The 23,289-nt window shown below is 37.5% G+C and overlaps 1 protein-coding gene across 1 annotated transcript; it reads left to right on the forward strand.

Moving 5' to 3' along the window:
• Nucleotides 1-20,371: 20,371 nt before the first annotated feature.
• Nucleotides 20,372-21,472, forward strand: LOC128984390 (uncharacterized). Its single transcript, XM_054403706.1, has one exon. It carries the CDS (start codon nucleotides 20,372-20,374, stop codon nucleotides 21,470-21,472), a length of 1,101 nt encoding a protein of 366 aa, XP_054259681.1.
• Nucleotides 21,473-23,289: the final 1,817 nt, after the last annotated feature.

Raw genomic sequence — 23,289 nt, forward strand, 5'->3', positions numbered from 1 at the left:
ATAATGGTTGATTATTATTCCTGTTAGTAAACACTATCTTCTGAATGTGAGTTAACAAATCAAAGCATGCTTTATCTTATTTAAAATTATTTAAGAAATATGCCCAGAACCTTTTTGATACTTATGACTTGGCTAGAAATAGCAAGAAAGATTGGTGCAACTTAGATAAAATGAAAGCTTTTATCTGTGCAATTTTGAACATGGGCATATTGCAATAACCATCAAATCACAGCACACAACTCCATCACAAAAGATCGAGTGGTTTGGAAAATGTTAAGCAAGAATAGGTTTCAATCCATTCTCTATTTTTTTCATATTGTAGATTCCAGAACTTTTACCACAAAAGAACTCTCCGAATTATGAACCGTGCAGACGATTCCAGCCCCTAATAGATCACTGTTATACACTATTCCACTTTTACAAACTATTCCAAAAACTTTCAGTTGATGAGTCCCAGGTTGGAACTCCAAAGAAATTATTTATCTTCCAAAGAAAAACCGTCACAGATGGGGGATAAAACTGTGGGTCCTTTGTGACGCTACCACAAATTATTGCGAGCAATTCTTCTGTTACAAGGGAGCAAAGAACAAAGACGATAAAAATAAATATAAAAGCTGACCAAGCTTTCTTGGTTGTTAAGACATTTTTGCAGATGAGTAATCGTTTAAATAAAGGGTACCATCTATACTTGGATAATTTGTTTATCTCGAAAAACTGGCGAGATACTTGCACAAAAACAAGAATTAGTTGACACGGATGGTCCGCATAGATAAAAGAGGAGTCCCACAACAATTGCTTGGCAAATATCCTGTAGGGGAAAAAGTATAAGTACGAAAAGGCCCAGTTCTGTGGATAGCGTAATGTACCAATAGAAATCAATTAATTTTAGTTTCGTAAAATGCCAGAGCTACCAACGTTCGCTGTGTTATTAGAAGGGGAGAAAAAGTTAGTATAAAATCAAAGCCCCATGGTGTTTGAGTGCAATCACGGCATGGGAGGCATCGACCAGATGCTATATACATAGGCCTACCTGGACAAGTGTTGTTGTATGAAACACTTACAGGATGATTTTAAATGAATACATGCTATATAAACTTAACACAGACAGACCTGTATCCCGTTTGCAATTCCAGATTAAAATTATAGAAGAGTTGGTGTATTTAGGGTTCGCGAAGAAAAATCCTGGTGTTGATGCCAGAGGAAAAGGTGACGGTCCTGGCCCTCCTCCAAACAGAAAATTTGGCCTTGAAAAGTTGGAGGGGACAAAAGAAAAAATTACTGCGTTTGTAGTGGTAAAAATGATCCACAACAGAAGAAAAGAAGACGGTCCAAAACAGTGGCGGCTCGTGTGTATGTTCACAGGTTCAGTAAACCCCCTGCATGAATAATAAAACAAACAAAAATAAGCAAGTAGTGCATAAAACCACTTACAAATTGATTTTTTTACAAAATAATCCACCAAAACTATTTTTGGAATCGAGAATGAAGCTACTTTTCTGTGTACATGGTGGTCGGATATCACCTTTGGGGGACGGCCCGTCGGGGGTCAGAAGAAAATCTTTAATGACAGCCTATGTTGAGTTGTACATCATTTTAAAGGTCTACTTCAACTGAAAACAATGCCGCAAACCGCACTTCAAAAGGTTGATCCTGCGCAAAATGGCAGATGTTCAAAGATTTTCAAAATTAACCAATTTCTTTAAATTAAAACACATTTTAAAATCTTTAAACAACTGTAATTTTTAAACGGATGGTCCTTTTGAAGTACGGTTTGCGGCATTGTATTCTACTAATAAATACCTTTAATTTGATGTGCATATCAACCTATGCTTTCATTCAAGATTTACTTCCGACTCCTTGTGGGCCGTCGCCCTGAAGAGTTATTTGGATCACTGAATGTAAGTTATGGGGATCATTTTAAAGGGAATTTTAAGCAAAGAAGAATGCCGCAAACAGTACTTCAAAAGGACCATCCGTTAAAAAATGACAGTTGTTTAAAGATTTAAAAAAGTGTTTTAATTTAAAGAAATTGGTTAATTTTGAAAATTTTGAACATTTGCCATTTTGCGCAGGATCAACCTTTTGAAGTGCGGTTTGCGGCATTGTTTTCAGTTGAAGTAGACCTTTAAAATGATGTACAACTCAACATAGGCTGTCATTAAAGATTTTCTTCTGACCCCTGACGGGCCGGGCCGTCCCCCGAAGGTGATATCCGACCACCATGTACACAGAAAAGTAGCTTACAATTTCCAGTAACGGTATATCAAATGTGGTTGTGATATCGTTTGTCGTTTAAAAGTTATAAAGTCGTCCTAAGACTTAACGGTCACCCTGTATACCTCTGCAAAACTGGTAAAAAACCAACACTTCAAGAATTTCATCTTGAGATAATTTGTCAACTCTTGGAAGATAACATGCAAACTCAGACCTCTCGTCAGAAAACCGGTGGCTGCCCATCCCCTGGAGATCCCCCACTAAGACTTACGCAACGTCATTTCCCGACGTGTGTTCCTTCCTACAGATAAAAAGGAATACCCAACACGTCAGTGTCACGTTTGCAAACACACGTCAAAGCGGGAACAAGCAAGGCGGGAGTCGCGTTACATGTGCGAAGACTGCGGCGTTGCTTTGTGCGTTGTTCCCTGCTTCAAAGAATATCACACTCTGAAGCACTACTAAAAGGAACTAAACCAGCTTGTGTACATATTGTAAATAGTTAGTTTTTCATTTACTTCAAAGGAACATTTATTTTAAACTCAAGAAAAACAGGTGAGTACTGTTATAAAAAACTTTATTGTAGGCCTAATTGTTATTATAACAATTTGTTAATGTTTTGAACAAATTTTTTGCTTTCCTTGTATCTTGTTTTCTCGAGGGAAAGATACTACCTGGACGAAAAATGGAATCGCTGATTTAGGCCACCTCTCTCAAAAAATCAAAAAGCACATAGAATCTCCCATTCATACGAATGCATATCTTAATCTTTCCATTCTAGGCCGTACAGAAATAAGACAACAACTAAATGAGGCTTATAAAGCAAATATTGGAAAACAAAATGACCAAGATAGAAAAAATCTTTACGTTTGATCAAAAATAATAGATTGTATTAGATTTTGTGGTGAATTTGAACTTGGTCTTCGTGGCCATGATGAGAAATCAGATTCATCAAATCCAGGAATTTTTAAAGGCTTAGTGCACTTTTCTGCTACCCTTGACAGTATCCTTAAAGAGCATCTTCAAACTGCTACTGTTTTAAGGGCTGCTTCAAAGAAATTCAAAATGACCTTTTAGAGTGTATGATGCACGTTTGCCAGGAAAATATCCTGCAAGAGATTCATGCTGCAGATTATATTGCAGCGATGGCAGACGAAACTACTGATGTGTCAACAAAAGCCCAATTGGTTGTGGTTTTCTGGTATATCCTTGGTAATGGATATCCAGTGGAGCGGTTTTGGACATTCCTCAATCCACCTCAGGCTGATGCAGAATCCCTGTCTAACTGCATTTAAAGCAAGTTTTGACCAACGTTATTGGGGATGATAAAGAAAAACTTGTTTGCCAAAGTTATGATGGAGCCAATACTATGAGTGACCAGCATTCTGGGGTCCAAGCAAGAATAAAAGAAGATTATGACACGAGCTGCAAATCAAAACCGTGAAGTCAGAATTTTCTTTGCTAACGTACAAGAGATTTGTACGGTACTTTTTTTCTCATTCATCTCAGAGAACGAATGTGTTACAGGAAATTGTAGGCAAAAGGCTTCCTTCTGGCTCATCCACTAGATGGAATTAATATTAAATCTGTATCCACTATATATGAAAACTTAGATAGCTTAGTAGAATGTTTTGAAAAGATTGAGGAAAGTAGTGGTCAGACTCTTACATTAAACCAGGCACAAGGTTTAAAGTTAAAAGTAAGACAGCCTCAGTTTCAATTTTGGCTCTCGTTTTTTGCCAAAGTCATGTCTCATGTGCAGATTTTGAATGATTCGTTTCAAAAGAAAAACATAAATCCTGTGTGGGCCAAGCAAGCTATTTCTGCATTCACAAATGAAATTCAGAAAATAAGAAATTGCAATATTGATTAAATTGTTGTTGAGCCGTCAGTGACAGAGTCTGACCCAAGCGGGCTCACACAAATGAGGAATCAAACTTGACAAGGAATGTAGCTGCAAAAGAAGTGTGCGACAGTATAATAGCCCAAACAGTTAGCAGATTTGAATTCACAGGTCACTTAGAAGCCTCAACCTATTTGATTGTGATCATTTCAAAATGTTCAAAACCAAATTCCCAGATGATATTTTGGAACGTACAGTGAACCATTTCCCTTATAATGAAACCCAAAAGTTAAAAACCGAGTTCAAAATAATTTATGAAAGAGATGATTTTGGCAATGTGAAGAAAATTGTGCATTTATTAGGACTAGTGGTCGTCCCGTGGTCGAAACTCGACCAAAAATAATTAATGTACAGACTTCTCTATTTTCTCCCCACACTGTAAATAAAACATGTGATTGGAATTTCTTCCATTTGTTTTGATTTTCTGTTTACATTTTGTTGTTATTTCGTCACCATCATGGCAACCCATATGGTCCATGTTAATTTTTTGAAGTTTTCAAATTCATTTTTTGTTCTTATTTGTTAGCCTATTTTAATTTTTGAAAGCATTCTGCACATCTACAGGAAAATATCTTTCCAACAGTATGCGTAGATTTTCCCTGCGATGCACACGAGCTGAGAAAAAAGGTTTTAAAGAAACATGCTTGCCTATTAATATATAGATAGATAGATTCCTTCTTGAAAACAATTTAAGAGAATGTTTCAGTGAATCAATAAAACTATCTAAGATATTGATTACAATTCCCATGACAACAGCTGAGGCTGAGCGCTGCTTTTCTTCCTTAACGAGAGTGAAAACCTTTTTGAGAAGTACGATGGACGAGGAATGGTTGACAGCATTAGCCAAAAGGAAATGTTCATGTAGTCCCACTGAAATAGGTCTTTGTTTTGCCTACCCTAATTCCTAAGCTCTGGTAGGTAACTAGAGCTTTTAAAAACTTGGATATATCCTGTTTACTAACTTTGTATGCGAACCAAGCTAGAGGGTGGATGGAATAACGTGTCTTTTTACAATATTTTTTAAATTAATTTGTTCCAGTGGTAGAAGCATATCTTAACCCTTCAACGTGTATTGCCGTACGTGATACACCGACTTTCCTAACCACCCAGGGACGTCCTGGTAGATGCTGGCATCTAGTAACTAAATACTTAACTACGTGGACTTGGTCAATACTGCAGAACATTGTAGATGAAATGAGCTACAGAAACCACTCAAATAAATCCTTTTTACCCTCTACTGTTGTCTCTGGGTAACAAAATTTATCAGCTGTTTTGAGCAGATGATTGTCCTGGCTTCTGCCTTGTTTGTTTTGCTTATATGCGTGTGTTTTTCGTACGTTTTAGGCGCGTAATGAATTATTTACTAGTAAAACGCTTTCTGAAATCATATTTTAAATATTATTGTTAGTTTTTTATTAATTTTAACCAGTGCTGAAGTGTTGTCATAGTGATGTAAAAGTACCAAAAGTGTTGTTTTGGAGCTGATGTTGGTTTTGTTTTGCAATGGTAAGAAGTATTTAAATTGATCGCTGGCTTTTGGATGGAGATAATACATCTGATGGAATTGATAATGATTCATGTGATATAGACTATGTCCAGTTACAAGCAGTAGGCCTTGTAAATGATGAGTTAGAAAGTGGCGATGAGGTTCCTCTCCTTACTCCTAGGGATGATTTCTGCTAAGATAATAATGGTGAGCCTAGGCCTATTTCTCCCATAGAAAACCATCACTATGCCTGTTGAAATTCAAATTCCTCCACCAAATTCTGTCGATATGACAATTGATGAAGTAGTAGCGGGTGTGGTAGGCGATTGTCCCCTTAGAAATAACCGTCTCAAATCTTCACACAATGCAATGAACTGTGAATACACAGTAAAATTGCAGAATATGTTTTGACTCTCCCATTTAACTTCGATTTGAGCTGTCAGGACTTTTATGCCGTGTTAAGATAATCTCCAAAAGCATTGCAACAAATAGCCTCCAGTGACAAGTAATACAAAACTAAACTCTGAGATTCCAATAGACTGATTAAATCAAAATCAAACTGCCCCGCTCGTGCCTGCTCGCGGTCATGGTCGTGGTCGAGGCCAACCCGCCCCCCCCCCTGTTCAACTTGCCCCACCCCCACCTCTCCGCTTGATGGAGGATGCCCGGCCCTGGGTCCGGGTATACCCCCCAGAACGCGCCAAGGATGTGAGGCGGATATTTCATCTGCGGAGGGTTGGACCCTGCAACATCCCAGAAGGTACAGTCCACCCAATTCAATTTTTTTTTTGTTCTTGACTGAGGCTGTTTGGCAAGGTATGGTCGATGCGACCAACACCTTCGCACACACCTTCATTGAGACTAGGGAACTCGCCGGGACACATTGACCTAATACGGGACTGTATGAATGGGTAGATGTGACCGTCGAGGAAATGAAAAGATTCTGGGGCCTACTGATCAATATGGATTTGTTGAGAAAAAAAAGTTTGAGACATATTGGTCGACTGCGTCCAATATGGATACACCTTTTTTCCGACAACCATGGCGCTCAGAGGGTTTCAGTTGATTCTATCAATGTTCCAAGTATCAAGCCGTCCGCTTGTACCCAGGGGTCAACCAGGGTATGACCCTTCGGTAAAAGTGCACGACTTTGTGGATCCATTGGTAGAATCGTTTCGAAACATCTTTATCCCATCTCAAGAGGTTTGCATTGATGAAAGCATGATTGGTATGAAAAATCGTTGCATTTTCAAGTATCAAGCCGTCCGCTTGTACCCAGGGGTCAACCAGGGTATGACCCTTGGGTAAAAGTGCACGACTTTGTGGATCCATTGGTAGAATCGTTTCGAAACATCTTTATCCCATCTCAAGAGGTCTGCATTGATGAAAGCATGATTGGTATGAAAAATTGTTGCATTTTCATCCAGTACATGCCGAACAAGCGACACTCTTGATTTGGGATAAAAAAGTTTGAATTGTGTGATTCTGCGACCGGATATGTTCTAGATAGCGTACTCTGGGATGGACTTTTTGAATGAAGGTGCGCAGGCCTTCACTCAAAAAGTCGTACTGTACCTTATGGGCCGCTGCAACTTGTTGAACAAAAGATAAAACCTGTCCACGGACAACTATTATACAAAGTTGCCTTTGGCGCGTGAACTGTACTCGGCCAAGACTTACTTGACTGGTACAGTGAACAAAAGGAGCAAGGAGTTGTCAAAACGGGTTCTGCAGGCCAAGCTTCGTGTTGGGGAATCTTTGTATTTCAGGAAAGGGAATGAGAACATCCTTTTACTGAAGTACAAGGAGAAGGCTTCTCGCAAGCCTGTACAACTCATCACCACTGCTTGTCATGCAGAAAACGTTGATGATGTGAACAGGGGGCGTGTGGTCGTGAACAAGCCTGTGGTCATACACCGCTACAATCAACACATAGCAAAGATAAGAGTGTATACCACATGTCTTGTTCACGACAAACAAAATAAACGGTATCAGCATTCTGACACATACTTTCTCCCATAAGTTTGTCAACAACCTTTATCATGCGTAAGCGGTGAGATTAAATAAACGGAAATGGAATTTGTACAATTTTCTTCAGAATTTAAAGGACTATAACATACTAAATTTTTATCAAAATCGTTCGAGCCAATTTTGGGAAAATCTGATTTACCGTTATTTTATGGGGGTTTTATGGGAAAATAACATAATTTACAATAACTTTTGAACCGTAATTTTTACAGAGATAAGATTTGTACCATTTTGTTCAGAATATAAAGGACTATAACATACTAAATTTTTATCAAAATCGTTCGAACCATTTTAGGGAAAATCCTATTTTTCCGTTATTTTATGGGGTTTTATGGGAAAATCTCCATTAAAAATAAAAATTTCTAAAAAATAAAAAAAAAACTTTCAAAATTGTAAGAACTATAACATACTATGTTAAATCAAAACCGGATTTTTGTCTAAAATTCCATTATTTGTTGTTTTATGGGGTTTTTATGGGAAAATAACATAATTTACTATAACTTTTGAACCGTAATTTTTACAGAAATGGGATTTGTACCATTTTGTTCAGAATTTAAAGGGCTACAACATACTAAATTTTTATCAAAATCGTTCGAGCCATTTTTGAGAAAATCCAATTTTTCCAGTTTTTTATGGGTTTTTATGGGGAAATCCCCATTAAAAATCAAAATTTCAAAAAAATGAAAAAAACGCCTGGAGATACCATGGATTAGAACCTACATACCAAATTTCATCGAAATCGGACCACAGGTGTAGTCTCTAGCTCTGTACACATCCAGACACACAGACACACAGACACACACACACACAGACATCACTTCGAAAACCACTTTTTTGGGTCCAGGGGGACCCAAAACGAATATATCCACTCAAAACTCAAACTCGAAAATTTTGACGAAAACAATACTTTCTCCATATACTATGGTATAGGGGGAGAAAGTAAAAGTACTGGGAAAAAATCGTGTCCAACTACATGGACATGGCGGTCTTGAATGCATACCAACTGTATAGGCTGTCAACCCAACAGCCTACGAGTAGGTTCGAGTTCATGAACGCCATTGTCATGTCGTTGGCACAGCCCATCTTGCATCCTTTGGTTCGAGTTGATCCCACCCTCCCTGTCCCCGCCAATCATGAAATTATCAAGTGGGCAAGCAAAAGGGACTGTGCAGTGTGTAAAGTGGACGGAGTACCAACACGTAGCCGGACCTATTTCACCTGTCCAGGATGCAACATCGGGGTACATCCGAAGTGCTACCCACGACTTCAACACTTCCAGCAGGAGCTACATGGGCGACGGGTGGTTCAACCGCCGGTGCTGTCCTCCGACTCCGACTAGGCGCGTAGGGCGACACCGTCTAGATGCCTCGGTCTAGACATCCCATGTTAGTTGCATGTCTATTTTATGTTTACTTATACTTGATACTGTTATAATTATATTATATTTATTGTATTTTCATATACCGTCAGTCGGGGCTACTTTGCTCCTGGGGTTATTACTTTGCCCCACTTCTGAGAAAAGATGTCAGTGCCATCTAGTGGCATTTTAATGTAACATAATGACTTAGTTACAGGTTTCCCCACTAGGTAGCATCACTGTTCACATTTAGATACAATCTTGTGCTCTTCGGCCATCTTGTTTAGTTGTTTTGGTGGTTTAAAGTTGATGAGGCAAATGTTGATCTAAGTTTACCTCCAAAGATCTAAGTTTACCTCCAAAAAAGTGTTACCTGTACGAGATTCAGCGTAATTCTGAAGGTAAGCAGAGTAATATTTCATTGCCTAAGCTAATAATAACTTAATTTATGCAGTCATTTCACATATAAAACGTATTTGAACATGATTTCCATGTGAAACCAAATTTTAGGTTAGTTTGTGTTGAGAAGTGGGGTTACTTTGCTCCAGTTGAAATCTGGGGCAAAGTAGCCCCACATCACATGGTTTTTTTTTAGTTTTTTTTTTGTATGGATCTAAATGTCAATTAAAGGCTGGCTTGAAGTTAATCCATGAAGCCATTACCTTCACTTATTTTTTTAAACTTCGTTCATGTTTTATTTACAGTAGTTCTTTCGTATAAGTTATGTATTACTAATAGCCTGGAATTGTTCCAGAATGGTCCGAGTATACAAACGGAAAGTGGGAGCTCGTCGCTATGCCGATTATACCCCTGAAGTGCTAGAGGAATGCTTAAATGCTATCAGAACTGGCGCATTAAGTCACAGGGAAGCTTCTGTTCAGTTCAAAATCCCAAGACGAACAATATTAAACAAATTAAAAGGTTATCACAAAAAACCACATGGCAAACAAACAGTTTTTTCTCGAGAAGAAGAGGAATCTTTTGTTTCATATGTAGAAGCCATGAGCGATTTTGGATTTCCACTAACCTCTGAAGATCTGGGATACATTGTGAAGGCCTGTTTGGACAAGATTGACAGAAAAGTCAACCAGTTTAATAATAATCTCCCTGGAAAAGACTGGAAAAAAGGTTTCCTAAGGAGCTATGCTCGTGTTCAAGAGCGTTTTGCGTCGAATATCAAACGAAGCCGAGCTGCTGTGAATGAGCAGACTGTTCGTGAATACATATCCAATTTAGAAGAGGTTGTAAAAGACTGTCCTGCAGAAAATGTGTGGAACCTTGACGAGACCAACCTTACAGACGACCCCGGGAAAAAGAAAGTGATCTGTCGCCGTGGAACTAAATATCCAGAGAATGTGTGCAATTTTTCTAAATCAAGCACTTCATTAATGCTGTGTGGAAATGCCGCAGGAGAACTTCTGCCCCCATTTGTGGTATACAAGGCAACACAACTTTGGAACACGTGGACTGAAGGCGGTCCCCCCAAGTGCCGCTATATGAGCAGTAAATCGGGCTGGTTTGATACAGTGTGTTCTACGGAGTGGTTTGAGAGTACTCTGATGCCTAGATTGAAGAAGCAAAGCGGTAAGAGAGTTGTCATCGCTGATAACCTCTCAACACACATAAATGTAGACCTATTAAAGAAATGCCGTGACCAGGACATTCACTTTGTGTGCCTACCTCCTAACAGCACACATTTGACGCAACCCTTGGATGTTGCGTTCTTCAGGCCCATGAAGGTCGCCTGGAGAAAAGTTCTCAGTGAATGGAAGGCAACACCTGATGGACTGAGCTGTTCAGTATTGCCCAAACACCACTTCCCGTCTCTCCTCAAACTTGCTATGGAAGAGCTTGAGCCAAAAATACAACAAAATCTTGAAAGTGGCTTTAAAAAGTGTGGCATATACCCTTGCGATGTTCAGCCTCTTCTCGACAGGATTGCCAGAAAAGAAGTAGAACCTTCTGCAGTGAGTGAAGCATTCCTTGAACACCTTCAGATGACTAGGGAGACTTATGTTCAACCCATAAAACTGGTTAAGAAGAAACAGATCAATTTGCCTGCAGGAAAGTCACTTTCTCATGCCGAAATTGCTGAAGTAAGTGAACAACCAACAGAACCGCAGCCTAGCACAAGTGGAACGGTCAATCAACATCAGAATAAATGTAAGAAAACTATTTCCTCAACCAAGCACAGACTACAGAAATTAAAAAAGAAGGGTAAAGACTGTGGAGAAGAAATCTACGATTCTAGCTCCGATGATGACTGGGAAACAGCAAAAAGGAAATTCTTAGAAAAAATGGAACAAGATCAAGAAGATGAACTTGATCCGGTATATTCAGAATTTCTACCGACCTTCAACAAAATTAACAAACAAATTGGATCTTTTGTTGTTTTTAAGTATGAGGACAACATTTTTACTTTCTCCCCCTATACCATAGTATATGGAGAAAGTATTGTTTTCGTCAAAATTTTCGAGTTTGAGTTTTGAGTGGATATATTCGTTTTGGGTCCCCCTGGACCCAAAAAAGTGGTTTTCGAAGTGATGTCTGTGTGTGTGTGTGTGTGTGTGTGTGTGTGTGTGTGTGTGTGTCTGTGTGTCTGGATGTGTACAGAGCTAGGGACTACACCTGTGGTCCGATTTCGATGAAATTTGGTATGTAGGTTCTAATCCATGGTATCTCCAGGCGTTTTTTTCATTTTTTTGAAATTTTGATTTTTAATGGGGATTTTCCCATAAAAACCCATAAAAAACCTGAAAAATCGGATTTTCTCAAAAATGGTCCCAACGATTTTGATAAAAATTTAGTATGTTGTAGCCCTTTAAATTCTGAACAAAATGGTACAAATCCCATTTCTGTAAAAATTACGGTTCAAAAGTTATGGTAAATTATGTTATTTTCCCATAAAAACCCAATAAAATAACTAAAAATAGGATTTTAGAAAAAAATCCGGTTTTATTTTAACATAGTATGTTATGGTCCTTAAAGTTTTGATAGTTTTTTCATTTTAAAAAAAATTTAATTTTTAATGGGAATTTTCCCATAAAACCCCATAAAATAACAGAAAAATAGGATTTTCCCAAAAACTGCCCGAACGATTTTGATAAAAAATTTGTATGTTATAGTCCTTTATATTCTGAACAAAATGGTACAAATCCCATTTCTGTAAAAATTATGGTCCAAAAGTTATTGTAAATTATGTTATTTCCCCATAAAACCCCATAAAATAACGGAAAAATCAGATTTTCACAAAAATGGCCCGAACGATTTTGAAAAAAATTAGTATGTAGTCCTTTAAATTCTGAACAAAATCGTACAAATCACATTTCCATATATTTACTTTCACCGCTTACACATGATAAAGGTTGTTGACAAACTTATGGGAGAAAGTATGTGTCAGAATGCTGATACCGTTTATTCCTGGCGTAATCGAATCGTTTGATGACAAAGGAGTTTCTATAAGCGCTATGAAAAGGTCTTTAACGGGATTTTCTGCTATATCCAGATTTCTGCATTTTTACGATAGTACCACAGAAACTGAAGTAAATAATGACAAACTGAAAAAAATCAGACCTATCCTAAAGTATCTGGAAACTAAATTCTTGCATACGTTAGAGCCTGAGAGAGACCTCTCATTGGATGAGACCCTCCTAAAAATGAGAGCTAGACTAAGCATAATTCAATACAACCCTAAAAAACGAGCCCGAAAGAGAATTTTTGGAGTAAAAATTTACAAAGTCTGTGAAAGCTCTTCAGGGTATTGCTCTACTTTCAAGATCTATGTAGGGGATGACAAGAGTGATGAGCTATTGGCAAGTGAAGCAGTTGTGTTTGACTTGATGCAACCATTTCTTGACACCGGATACATCGTCTACCTGGATAACTGGTATTCTTCTCCACTTCTTTACGTCAAACTAATTGAAAGGAATACACATTGTGTTGGTACGGCTTTACCACATAGAAAATGCATGCCACAGGCCTTCAAAGAAGTAGAACTAAACAAAGGGGGAGCAGTGAAACGGTCAGGGCGAGGAGTTCTTGCTATAAAGTGGAGTGACAGAAAAAATGTGTACATGCTGTCAACCATGCATGAAGACATTGACATGGAAGTGTCAAAGGTCGTCAACATAGGGGGCAAGAACATTGAAGTAGTGAAGCCAAAATGTGTGATTGCATACAACCACGGTATGTTAGGTGTCGATAGACAGGACCAAGTCCTCTCATCCTTTCCGATCATGCGACACCACACTGTAAAGGCTTATAAAAAATATTTTTTTATCTACTTGACATGATAGTCCAGGACCTGACTAGGGTTCTGTGTACATGTCGTGTATAGAGAATTTTGCTTTTGCATTTCAATATAGGTGTCTTAGGAAGTGTTTTCCACTCGGGTGTCAAGTTCGTACCTGGTACGTTTTCGAGCTATGACGTCATCAAGATGGCGGCTCGGCAATTTTTAAATGCGTATATTTCGCAAACCGTTTAACGGATCGGGATGATTCTTTTTTTGTTTGAAAGAGACTTTTACAAACTATCTTTTTTGTATTTACACATTTGTTGTAAACTTAATATTCACCGCACAATATTGAAAAACGTCGTTTTTATTGTTATTATATTTATTGTTTTGCTTATAACTTCTTAACCGCTGATAAAATCAAATACCACCCGTTGCAAAAGTTGTAGATAATTCTATACCCTTTCCAACGATACCAAACAATATGTGATTAGACCTAAAAATATAGCAAAGAGATTGGATAAACTGTAAAAAAAACACTGAAAGTGGTGTACGGTCCGGGAAAGATTAGTCCTGGACATGACTAGGGTTCTGTGTGCATGTCGTGTATAGAGAATTTTGCTTTTGCATTTCAATATAGGTGTCTTAGGAAGTGTTTTCCACTCGGGTGTCAAGTCCGCACCTGTTTCGTTTTCCAGCTATGACGTCATCAAAATGGCGGCTAGGGAAATTTTTAAATGCATATATTTCGCATACCGTGTAACGGATCGGGGTGATTCTTTTTTTGTTTGAAAGATAATTTTACAGGAAATGTTTTTCGTATTTACACTTTTGTTGTCAACTTAATATTTATCTCACAATATTAAAAAACGTGGTTTTTAATATCATTGTTTTTGAATTTTTCTTCATAACTTGTTAAACGCTTATAGAATGAAATAACTACCCGTTACAAAAGTTGTAGATAATTTTATGCCCTTTCCAACGATACCAAACAATTAATGTTTTAAACTAAAATTAAAGCCAAGAGATTAAATAAACCGTTAACAAACACTTAACATGGTAGATAGTCCGGAAAATATTGCGGCTGGAACAATCCTTTAAATTCGTATATTTCGCAGACTGGTTAACGAACCGGGATGATTCTTTTTTTGTTTGTAAGATATTTTTTAAGCCTATCTTTTTTGTATTTACACCTTTGTTGTTAACCTACTATTTGTCAAAAAGTTATAAGCAAAAGTAAAATAAAAATAACAATTAAATGTACATTTATTAATATTGTGGGATAAATAGTAGGTTAACAACAAAAGTGTAAATACAAAAAAGATAGGCTTAAAAAATATCTTACAAACAAAAAAAGAATCATCCCAGTTCGTAAAACGGTATGTGAAATATACGCATTTAAAAAATTATTCCAGCCGCAATATTTTCCGGACTATCTACCATGTTAAGTGTTTGTTAACGGTTTATTTAATCTCTTGGCTTTAATTTTAGTTTAAAACATTAATTGTTTGGTATCGTTGGAAAGGGCATAAAATTATCTACAACTTTTGTAACGGGTAGTTATTTCATTCTATAAGCGTTTAACAAGTTATGAAGAAAAATTCAAAAACAATGATATTAAAAACCACGTTTTTTAATATTGTGAGATAAATATTAAGTTGACAACAAAAGTGTAAATACGAAAAACATTTCCTGTAAAATTATCTTTCAAACAAAAAAAGAATCACCCCGATCCGTTACACGGTATGCGAAATATATGCATTTAAAAATTTCCCTAGCCGCCATTTTGATGACGTCATAGCTGGAAAACGAAACAGGTGCGGACTTGACACCCGAGTGGAAAACACTTCCTAAGACACCTATATTGAAATGCAAAAGCAAAATTCTCTATACACGACATGCACACAGAACCCTAGTCATGTCCAGGACTAATCTTTCCCGGACCGTACACCACTTTCAGTGTTTTTTTTACAGTTTATTCAATCTCTTTGCTATATTTTTAGGTCTAATCACATATTGTTTGGTATCGTTGGAAAGGGTATAGAATTATCTACAACTTTTGCAACGGGTGGTATTTGATTTTATCAGCGGTTAAGAAGTTATAAGCAAAACAATAAATATAATAACAATAAAAACGACGTTTTTCAATATTGTGCGGTGAATATTAAGTTTACAACAAATGTGTAAATACAAAAAAGATAGTTTGTAAAAATCTCTTTCAAACAAAAAAAGAATCATCCCGATCCGTTAAACGGTTTGCGAAATATACGCATTTAAAAATTGCCGAGCCGCCATCTTGATGACGTCATAGCTCGAAAACGTACCAGGTACGAACTTGACACCCGAGTGGAAAACACTTCCTAAGACACCTATATTGAAATGCAAAAGCAAAATTCTCTATACACGACATGCACACAGAACCCTAGTCAGGTCCTGGACTATGACCCTCTTCAACGCATTCTGTATTTTTAAGAAAGTTTAAAAGATTGACCACATGCACTTCTCTGATTTTCGTTTGAATATTGTCGAACAAATTTCGGAAACATCAGTGCTTCCGAATCGGTGCAGTCCAGGGCGAGCCCCAAATGCACCCTCACCTTTGCGTTTGCAGTCAAAACAATGGGCACATTTCCCAGCAAGAATCCCAGCTACCGCCAACAAGACTAACTCAACAAGGAAATGCAAAGTGTGCACTGCAAATAAAATACGCTCTGAGACCACATGGATGTGTGACAGGTGTGATGTGCCCCTGCACCTAGACAATTGTTTCCGGGAGTACCACACTAAACTAAACTTCTAACAAGTAGCAAAGCAAAATGTAAATAGGCCTAGTAGGCTGATGTAAATAGTTGAATTGAATTAGTGTAATGTAAATAGTTGAATTTAAGTAGTGTAATGTAAATAGTTGAATTTAATTAGTGTGACTGTAATATATTGTGAATATTATCCATCTTGAAGAGAGCAAACTGTATCCGTAGCAACAAATGTCTTCAAAAAGTAAGTAGTCCGAATATTTTGTATTATTATTTTATTTTTATTCAAAGACTAATAAGATTTTATTTCTATGTAGAGTTTATTCTGTAGTTTCAGAAAATATGTCATTTAGCAGGTTTATGTACAGATTTAAAAAAGAATATGTACTTGCTTTCAAAATTAACATTTTTTGTAAAAAATGTTTAAAAATTCAACCACATAAAATTTTTTTTACGGAATTTCACTAAAAATAATATTTTTATGTTTGTACAGACTTTTATGTACAAAATACAAAAGGAATTATAAATTTATCTCTATAGCCTAAATAAAGTTTTTATGTCATTTAGCAAAAGTCTACAAAATTTGTTACATTTACTCCTGCCTGAGGCCTTGCGCTCGTAAAAATTGAAGGTATGTAATCCGAATATTTTGTCTAGTAACTTTATTTTTGGTCAGATACTAATAAAATTGTATTTCTATGTAGAGTTTATTCTGTAGTTTTTGAAAATATATAATATAGCTGGTTTACATAGATTAAAAAAAAAATATATACATGCTTTCAAAAATAATATTTTTTGCAATTATTTTTTTTAATTCAACCGCATAAAAAAATACGTAAATGGAATTTCATCATTAATATTATTGTTTTTGATAGAACAGACTTTAACACGTTGACCGCGCGCGCCGACTTTAGTCGGCGTCGCCAGCGCTCCCAAGTGGCGCGCGCCGACAATAGTCGGCATCAAGACAACCTAAAATACATTGAGTCAGTGTGAGCTTAGCCGTGGTCGGAGTAGGGTGCTATTGCGTTAGCCACCTGCGTACGTACCAACCTTAGCCCAGTTAGTGCCGTTCCCGGATTCCGTGACTTTTTTGTTATTATCGTTAGTATTACGTCATAGTGAGTTATTATGTGCCCTTAGGTGATTTGTGTTGTACAATAATGGCTAGTGCGTTTCATGAAGATGAGCTTTTGAGTGAGGAGGACATAGCAACAAGTGGCGATGAGAGTTCCGCGGAAAGTGAGGTTGACCTTGACGTCGAGGAAGACATCACTGCTGCCAACCAACCCACATGGCTCCCCCAAACTGCAGGTTTGCAACATATCCCTTTCACTGGTAACAAAGGTTTTCGCGTGCCTGTACCTAATGTAAATCAACCAGCTGAATTCTTTTCAATGTTACTGGATGATGTGTTTTTAGAAATGATTGTTCGCGAAACGAACAAGTATGCCATTGATTTTTTTTGCGGCAATACTACTATGCCACAGTCACGTATTCACAGATGGAAAGATCTAACTGTGCCTGAATTGAAGGTGTTCTTTGGCTTATTGTATCACACTGGCCATATTAGGCTAAGCCGTCTGAAAGATTATTGGCGAACTGACGACATGTATAACATATCTTTCTTCCGCAAGTACATGAGTAGGGATAGATTTATGATAATCTTTCGATGCCTACATTTCAGCACCAATAGAGACGAGGAGTCAGACAACCGTCTAGCTAAAGTTCAAGATGTTATTGACTATTTCAATAATCAAATGGCAAAGTTGTACTACCCCTGTCGAGAACTAACAATTGATGAGGCAATGGTACTGTGGCGGGGACGACTTGTGTTCCGGCAGTACATAAAAAATAAACGTCACAAGTACGGTATCAAGTTTTACTGCCTCAATGAACCTCATGGCCTTACTGTCAAAATGAAGATCTATGCAGGCAAGGGTGACAGTACTAGTGGGCCAGGACACGCATCAAAAGTTGTCATGCAACTGATGACCCCCTTTTTACAGAAGGGCCATTCCCTGTACATGGATAATTTTTACAATGGGTTCCCGTTAGCTGCCAAATTGTTGTCCATGCAAACGTACGTGACTGGTACGTTGCGCCAAAACCGGAAGTACTTACCTCAGGAGGTAACCTCGGCTAGACTGAAAAAAGGAGAAACCGTAGCGAGATACGCAGAAGGTGTTCTCGTAGCCAAGTGGAAGGATAAGAGAAACGTTCTTTACCTGAGAACAGAATTTGAGAACACTATGGGCTTCAGCAGGAACAAGCGTGGTGAACTACGGGAGAAGCCGGTACCCGTTATACAGTATACCGGACACATGAAAGGAGTTGACAGATCAGACCAGATGATGTCGTACCATCCGTGCGAACGAAAGACAATACGCTGGTACAAGAAGGTGTTCGTGCATGTATTGCAAGTGATGATGGTGAACGCCTGGTCAATGTATAACCTTGCGTACATTGAAATGAAATGAAATGAAATGAAATGAAATGAATGAAATGAAATGAAAAATTCTTTATTTTACCAGGCAAAGTTAGGGCCACATGGCCCTCTCTTACACTTAACCTGACAACAAAATGAAGCTGTATGATTTCAGGCACTTGGTCATCAAATCCCTTCTACCGGCCAGTATCGAATCGCCAGCTAGTATCAGCACCAAGAAGAGACAGCACCACATACTATCGAAGGTACCGCTTGACGATGCTGGAAAACGCAAAAAGAAACGATGCAGGGTATGTTCTAAGGAGGGCAAGAGATCGGATGTAGTGTATTTCTGCCCAGCTTGTCCTGAAGAACCAGGCTTATGCCCTATTCGGTGCTTTGACAAGTACCACGACTCCATGTAAAGTCAAAACAGAGACTCTGTAATTATTTGTAAATATTTAGTAATAGTGAGAAAAAAAATAAAAAAAAAAACATTGTGAAAATAAAAAAAAATAAAAAAAGTGAAAAAGTGAAAAAATAGTGATGTTTATGGATAAACTGACAAACTATGCGAAGAAATCCGGATTATTGTGCAATTTCTCTGGAGCGTCACACCCGGGTAGCGCACGCCGACAAAAAGCGGCGGAAGTGATGACGTCATAGGACGGCCGAAAACTGTGAAAAAGTGAAAAATATAGTGATTTTGATACATAAACTGACAAACTATGCCAAGAAATCCGGATTATTCTGCAATTTCTCCGGAGCGTCGCACCCAGGTGGCACACGCCGACAAAAAGCGGCGGAGGTGATGACGTCACGGGACAACCAGAAAAATGGTTTTTTTCATGACAGCGACCCCCAACCAGACTCACAACACCATTTGGTAAGTGATTTTGACATAAAATATTTTTAGCCACCGGTGATGGTATATACTTATTTTTTGAGCATTCAACGTGTTAATACACAAAATACAAAAAGAATTATTGATTTATCTCAATAAATAAAGTTTTTATGTCATATTTAGCAAAAGTATACAAAATTTGTAAACCTGCCTGAGGGTCTGCGCTCATTAAAAAAACTACTACCGTCAGATGGGGTTACTTTGAACTGTGGGGTTACTTTGAACAAAAAGTAAAAAAATGTTTTAGTTGTGGGTAACACCCACTAAATACATAATAATCCCCTTATTCTATATATTTCCTAATTCCCTGGTTCATCTACTTTAAGAAAATAACAATAAGTTTAGTATTATATGAGTAGGAAAAAATACAAAAATAAAAACTGAGACACGTTTTTCGGTAAAAAACCGAACCCGGTCAAACTCTTTCGTGTAGACAAAAAACCAATTAATTTGGGTCCTCTAATATTTTTTTTATGATACCTTGATTTATTGGGATAAAATTGTTCTCATTTACCCATACATATTTTCAGTAAAAAGTTGTTAAAAAAAATCTTATTTTTTTACCTTTTTGAGGAAAAAATGGGGCTACTTTGAACGTAGGGGCTACATCGAACAAATTTAAAAAATTAGCCAATTTTATGTTTTAACTTGTTCTTTTTTTTGTTTCAGGTTGTATTTGAAGTAGAAAACTAGTGTCAAATTTTTTTAAGAAGAGTTGGCTTATAGTAATGCTTTTTAGTGACCATAAGCATTTAGAAAACAGTTTTTTTAGTGAAACCGTAGTGCTTTTTAACTTGTAGACCTGCTTTTAGTGTTTTTTTTATTTAGACTGTGCTTGAAAAATAAAAACAATGGTTCGTACCTACAAACGCAAAGTGGGTGCTCGAAAGTACCGTAACTTTTCCACAGAAGGGTTATCTGAAGCCTGCCGTGAAATACTAAATAAGAAAATATCTTACAGCGAAGCTTCTTCCAAAAAGTACAATATTTCTTTGGGTTGTTTGGCTCAACATATCAAAGTGTTTCAAATGCAAAAACAAATTAACGAACCTCAAGCTTCAGAAATGGAAGATGAGTCTACCAGCAATACACAAACTGATTGTGGTCCTATAAGTGTGGCAGTGCCGTCCACTAGTGATGCTACACCCTCTACGAGCACCAGTACTAGTAGCGGTATCGGAGCGACATCACTGCCATTAACTCCTCGAAGTATCACTTCCATTGCCTCTTCTCCCAGTACAATCCCAATTTTCAAACCAGGTCATCCTACAGTATTTACTGCCCTCGAAGAGGCAATATTTGCTGACTACATTTGCCTAATATCAGAATGGGGATTCCCAATTGATTCATTTGGTCTAAGAAAGCTAGCGAAGAGTTATTTAGACTCAAATGGAAGGTGTGTGCCTACCTTCAAAGATAATACCCCTGGACGTGACTGGTCACGCAGCTTTCTTAAACGTCATCAAGCCATTCTAAGCCAGCGAATGTGTCAAAACATTAAGTACGCTAGAGCAACTACAAATGAAGAGGATTTAACAAACTACTTCAACCATTTGCAAGCAAGTGAAGTGCAAGTAATACCACCTGGTAATATATTAAATTATGACGAGACTAATATGGTGGACGACCCAAAAAGCAAAAAAATGATATTTAAACGCAGCTTGAAAAGATCCGAGAGGGTAATGAACTTTACCAAGAGTGCAACCTCTGTTATGTTTGCGTGCAGCGATGATGGGCAACTATTACCTCCGTATGTGGTAAACAAAGCAGAGGGAATGTGGTCCTCTTGGACCTTAGGAGGGCCACCGGGAACTAGATACAACAGAACAAAGTCTGGGTGGTTCGATGAGTGCTGTTTCTTCGATTGGTTCCATACGATTGTCGTTCCGTGGGCTAAAAAGCGAGATGGCAAAAAAATGTTAATAGGGGACAATCTCTCTAGCCATTTTTCTGGAGAAATAATAAAAAAATGCAATGAGCTCAACATCTCATTTATTTGTTTGCCACCAAATACAACCCACCTTACACAGCCATTGGATGTGGGTGTTTACGGCCCCCTGAAAAAGGAGTGGCGGAAGGCCTTGGAGTCATGGAAACTGGGACCTGGTCGAAAACGCCCAACTCTGTCCAAAGACGAGTTCCCAAGTATTCTTAATAAGTGCTGAACAATATGAAAGAAAAAATTAGCAAAAACATAAAATCAGGTTTTGTAGCTACAGGAATCAGACCTTTTGATAAAGAACAGGTGATAAAAAGACTTCCAAAAAAATCATTGGCAAATCAAAAAGACAGTGAAGAAGAAAAGGCAAGGAAAGAATCTCTAATGTCTAGCCAGATTGGTGCAGCAGTTCTAGGCATTCTGCAAGAGCTTCGCTCAAAGAAAACCCCGGAAGAAAAGGGAAAAGATCTAAAATCAACGTCACACCAGGAAAGAGGAAAGAGTTTGGACGAAATCGGGGACAACCCTGACGATCCTAGTGCCCCCCCAACTGGTGTTGATGTTGGTACTAACAGTTCAAAGCAATCATTGGAAATCTCAACGAAGAAAACTTCAAAAAGTAATAAAAAAATGAAAGAAAAGAAAGGAAATCTAAAGAAAGAGATAAAAAAGGAAACCTGGGATCCAAGAAAGAAAAAAAGAAGACAGATAAAACTAAGAAGATGAAAAACATCAAAAGAAAACGTAACTGGGAGGACTCGAGTGATTCAACTGACGATTTGACCAGTGTTGAAGATGATGATGATTCCGTAATGAATGCTAGTCTTGGCTTTTCCGATTTGGAAGATGAGGACATAGGAATAAATGAGTTGTCAACTAATGAGAAAATCCATTCATTCCCAGCACCTGAAGACAGCATGCCTGGTAGCAGCGAACAATCATCTACAAAAGACACTACCGGTACCAGTGAGCCGACCCCTGGATCATGGGTCATTGTAAAGTATGCCTCTAAACGGGATATTTTCCACTATTTCATTGGCCAAGTAATCTACAGTTATGAAAGGGGGTGTGAGATCAAATTTGTGAGAAACCAGGGAAATAATAAATTTATCTGGCCCCCAAAAGATGATCACGACATCGTTCCATACCCTGATATTGTCAAAGTACTCCCGGAACCAACGATGGTTTCTTCCAGAGGTTCTGGGATATTAACATTCAGTATGGACCTGAGTGGTTACAATATTATTTAAACAACCTACCAAACAAAAAAGAAGAAAAAAACTGTACATATTGTTTAGTTAATAAGAGATTCTTTAGTTTTTAATTCAGCGAAGATTGCCGTTTCAAGTGTGTTTTTTGTCATATTTTTAAAGACGCTTCGAGTGATTTATGAACTTTATAAATTTTTTTCTGACTTAAGAGTACATTCAAACATTTAGTTTATGGGAATATATGACATCACCAGTCATAAATGACAGTCAAAATCAATTATATTCATGGAGAAGTAAACTCCGATTTTTCCGGTAAGTTGTTTCTTTTATTTTTATGTAAAAAGATAAGTTGGTAATATTTTAAAATAATTTTTATATGTACTTGTTCATTGAAACCCCAGCTTTCAAATTGTGTTATAAAGAAGCCCCTAGGTTTAACAGTGAACAAGATATATTCATTTAAACATTTTGTTCATAGAAGTCCCATCTGCGGGGCTACTTTGAACAGCCATATTTTATTTATTTTTATTTTTTTAATGAAAGCATGTAAATTTTTTTCTACATGCTTAATATGAAGGTTAAACATGTGGACATAATTTGGCTCAAGAGTTATTAATTTTGTACTTAAGGTACCTATTCTTGTAATGTAAAAAATTCAAATTTTTTGTTACAAAGTAGCCCCATCTGACGGTACCCCAATGGGTTAACTTGTTTGAACCCAAAAAATTGGAATTTTGTTCAGTCAGTGAGGTTTGCCGCCACCAGATTCACTTTATACCTGACCCAGATAGGAGTTCTTATGAATCTCATTAGTTTTTTTTTTCATTTGTAC

This window comes from Macrosteles quadrilineatus, unplaced genomic scaffold (genome assembly GCF_028750875.1).
Source record: "Macrosteles quadrilineatus isolate MER2022 unplaced genomic scaffold, UCM_ALF_1.0 Scaffold_2__2_contigs__length_208266976, whole genome shotgun sequence".
NCBI lineage: Eukaryota > Metazoa > Arthropoda > Insecta > Hemiptera > Cicadellidae > Macrosteles > Macrosteles quadrilineatus.

Excerpts from the sequence above, each read along its gene's own strand:
- LOC128984390 (XM_054403706.1), top strand. The coding sequence starts at position 20,372 with ATGGAAGATGAGTCTACCAGCAATACACAAACTGATTGTGGTCCTATA.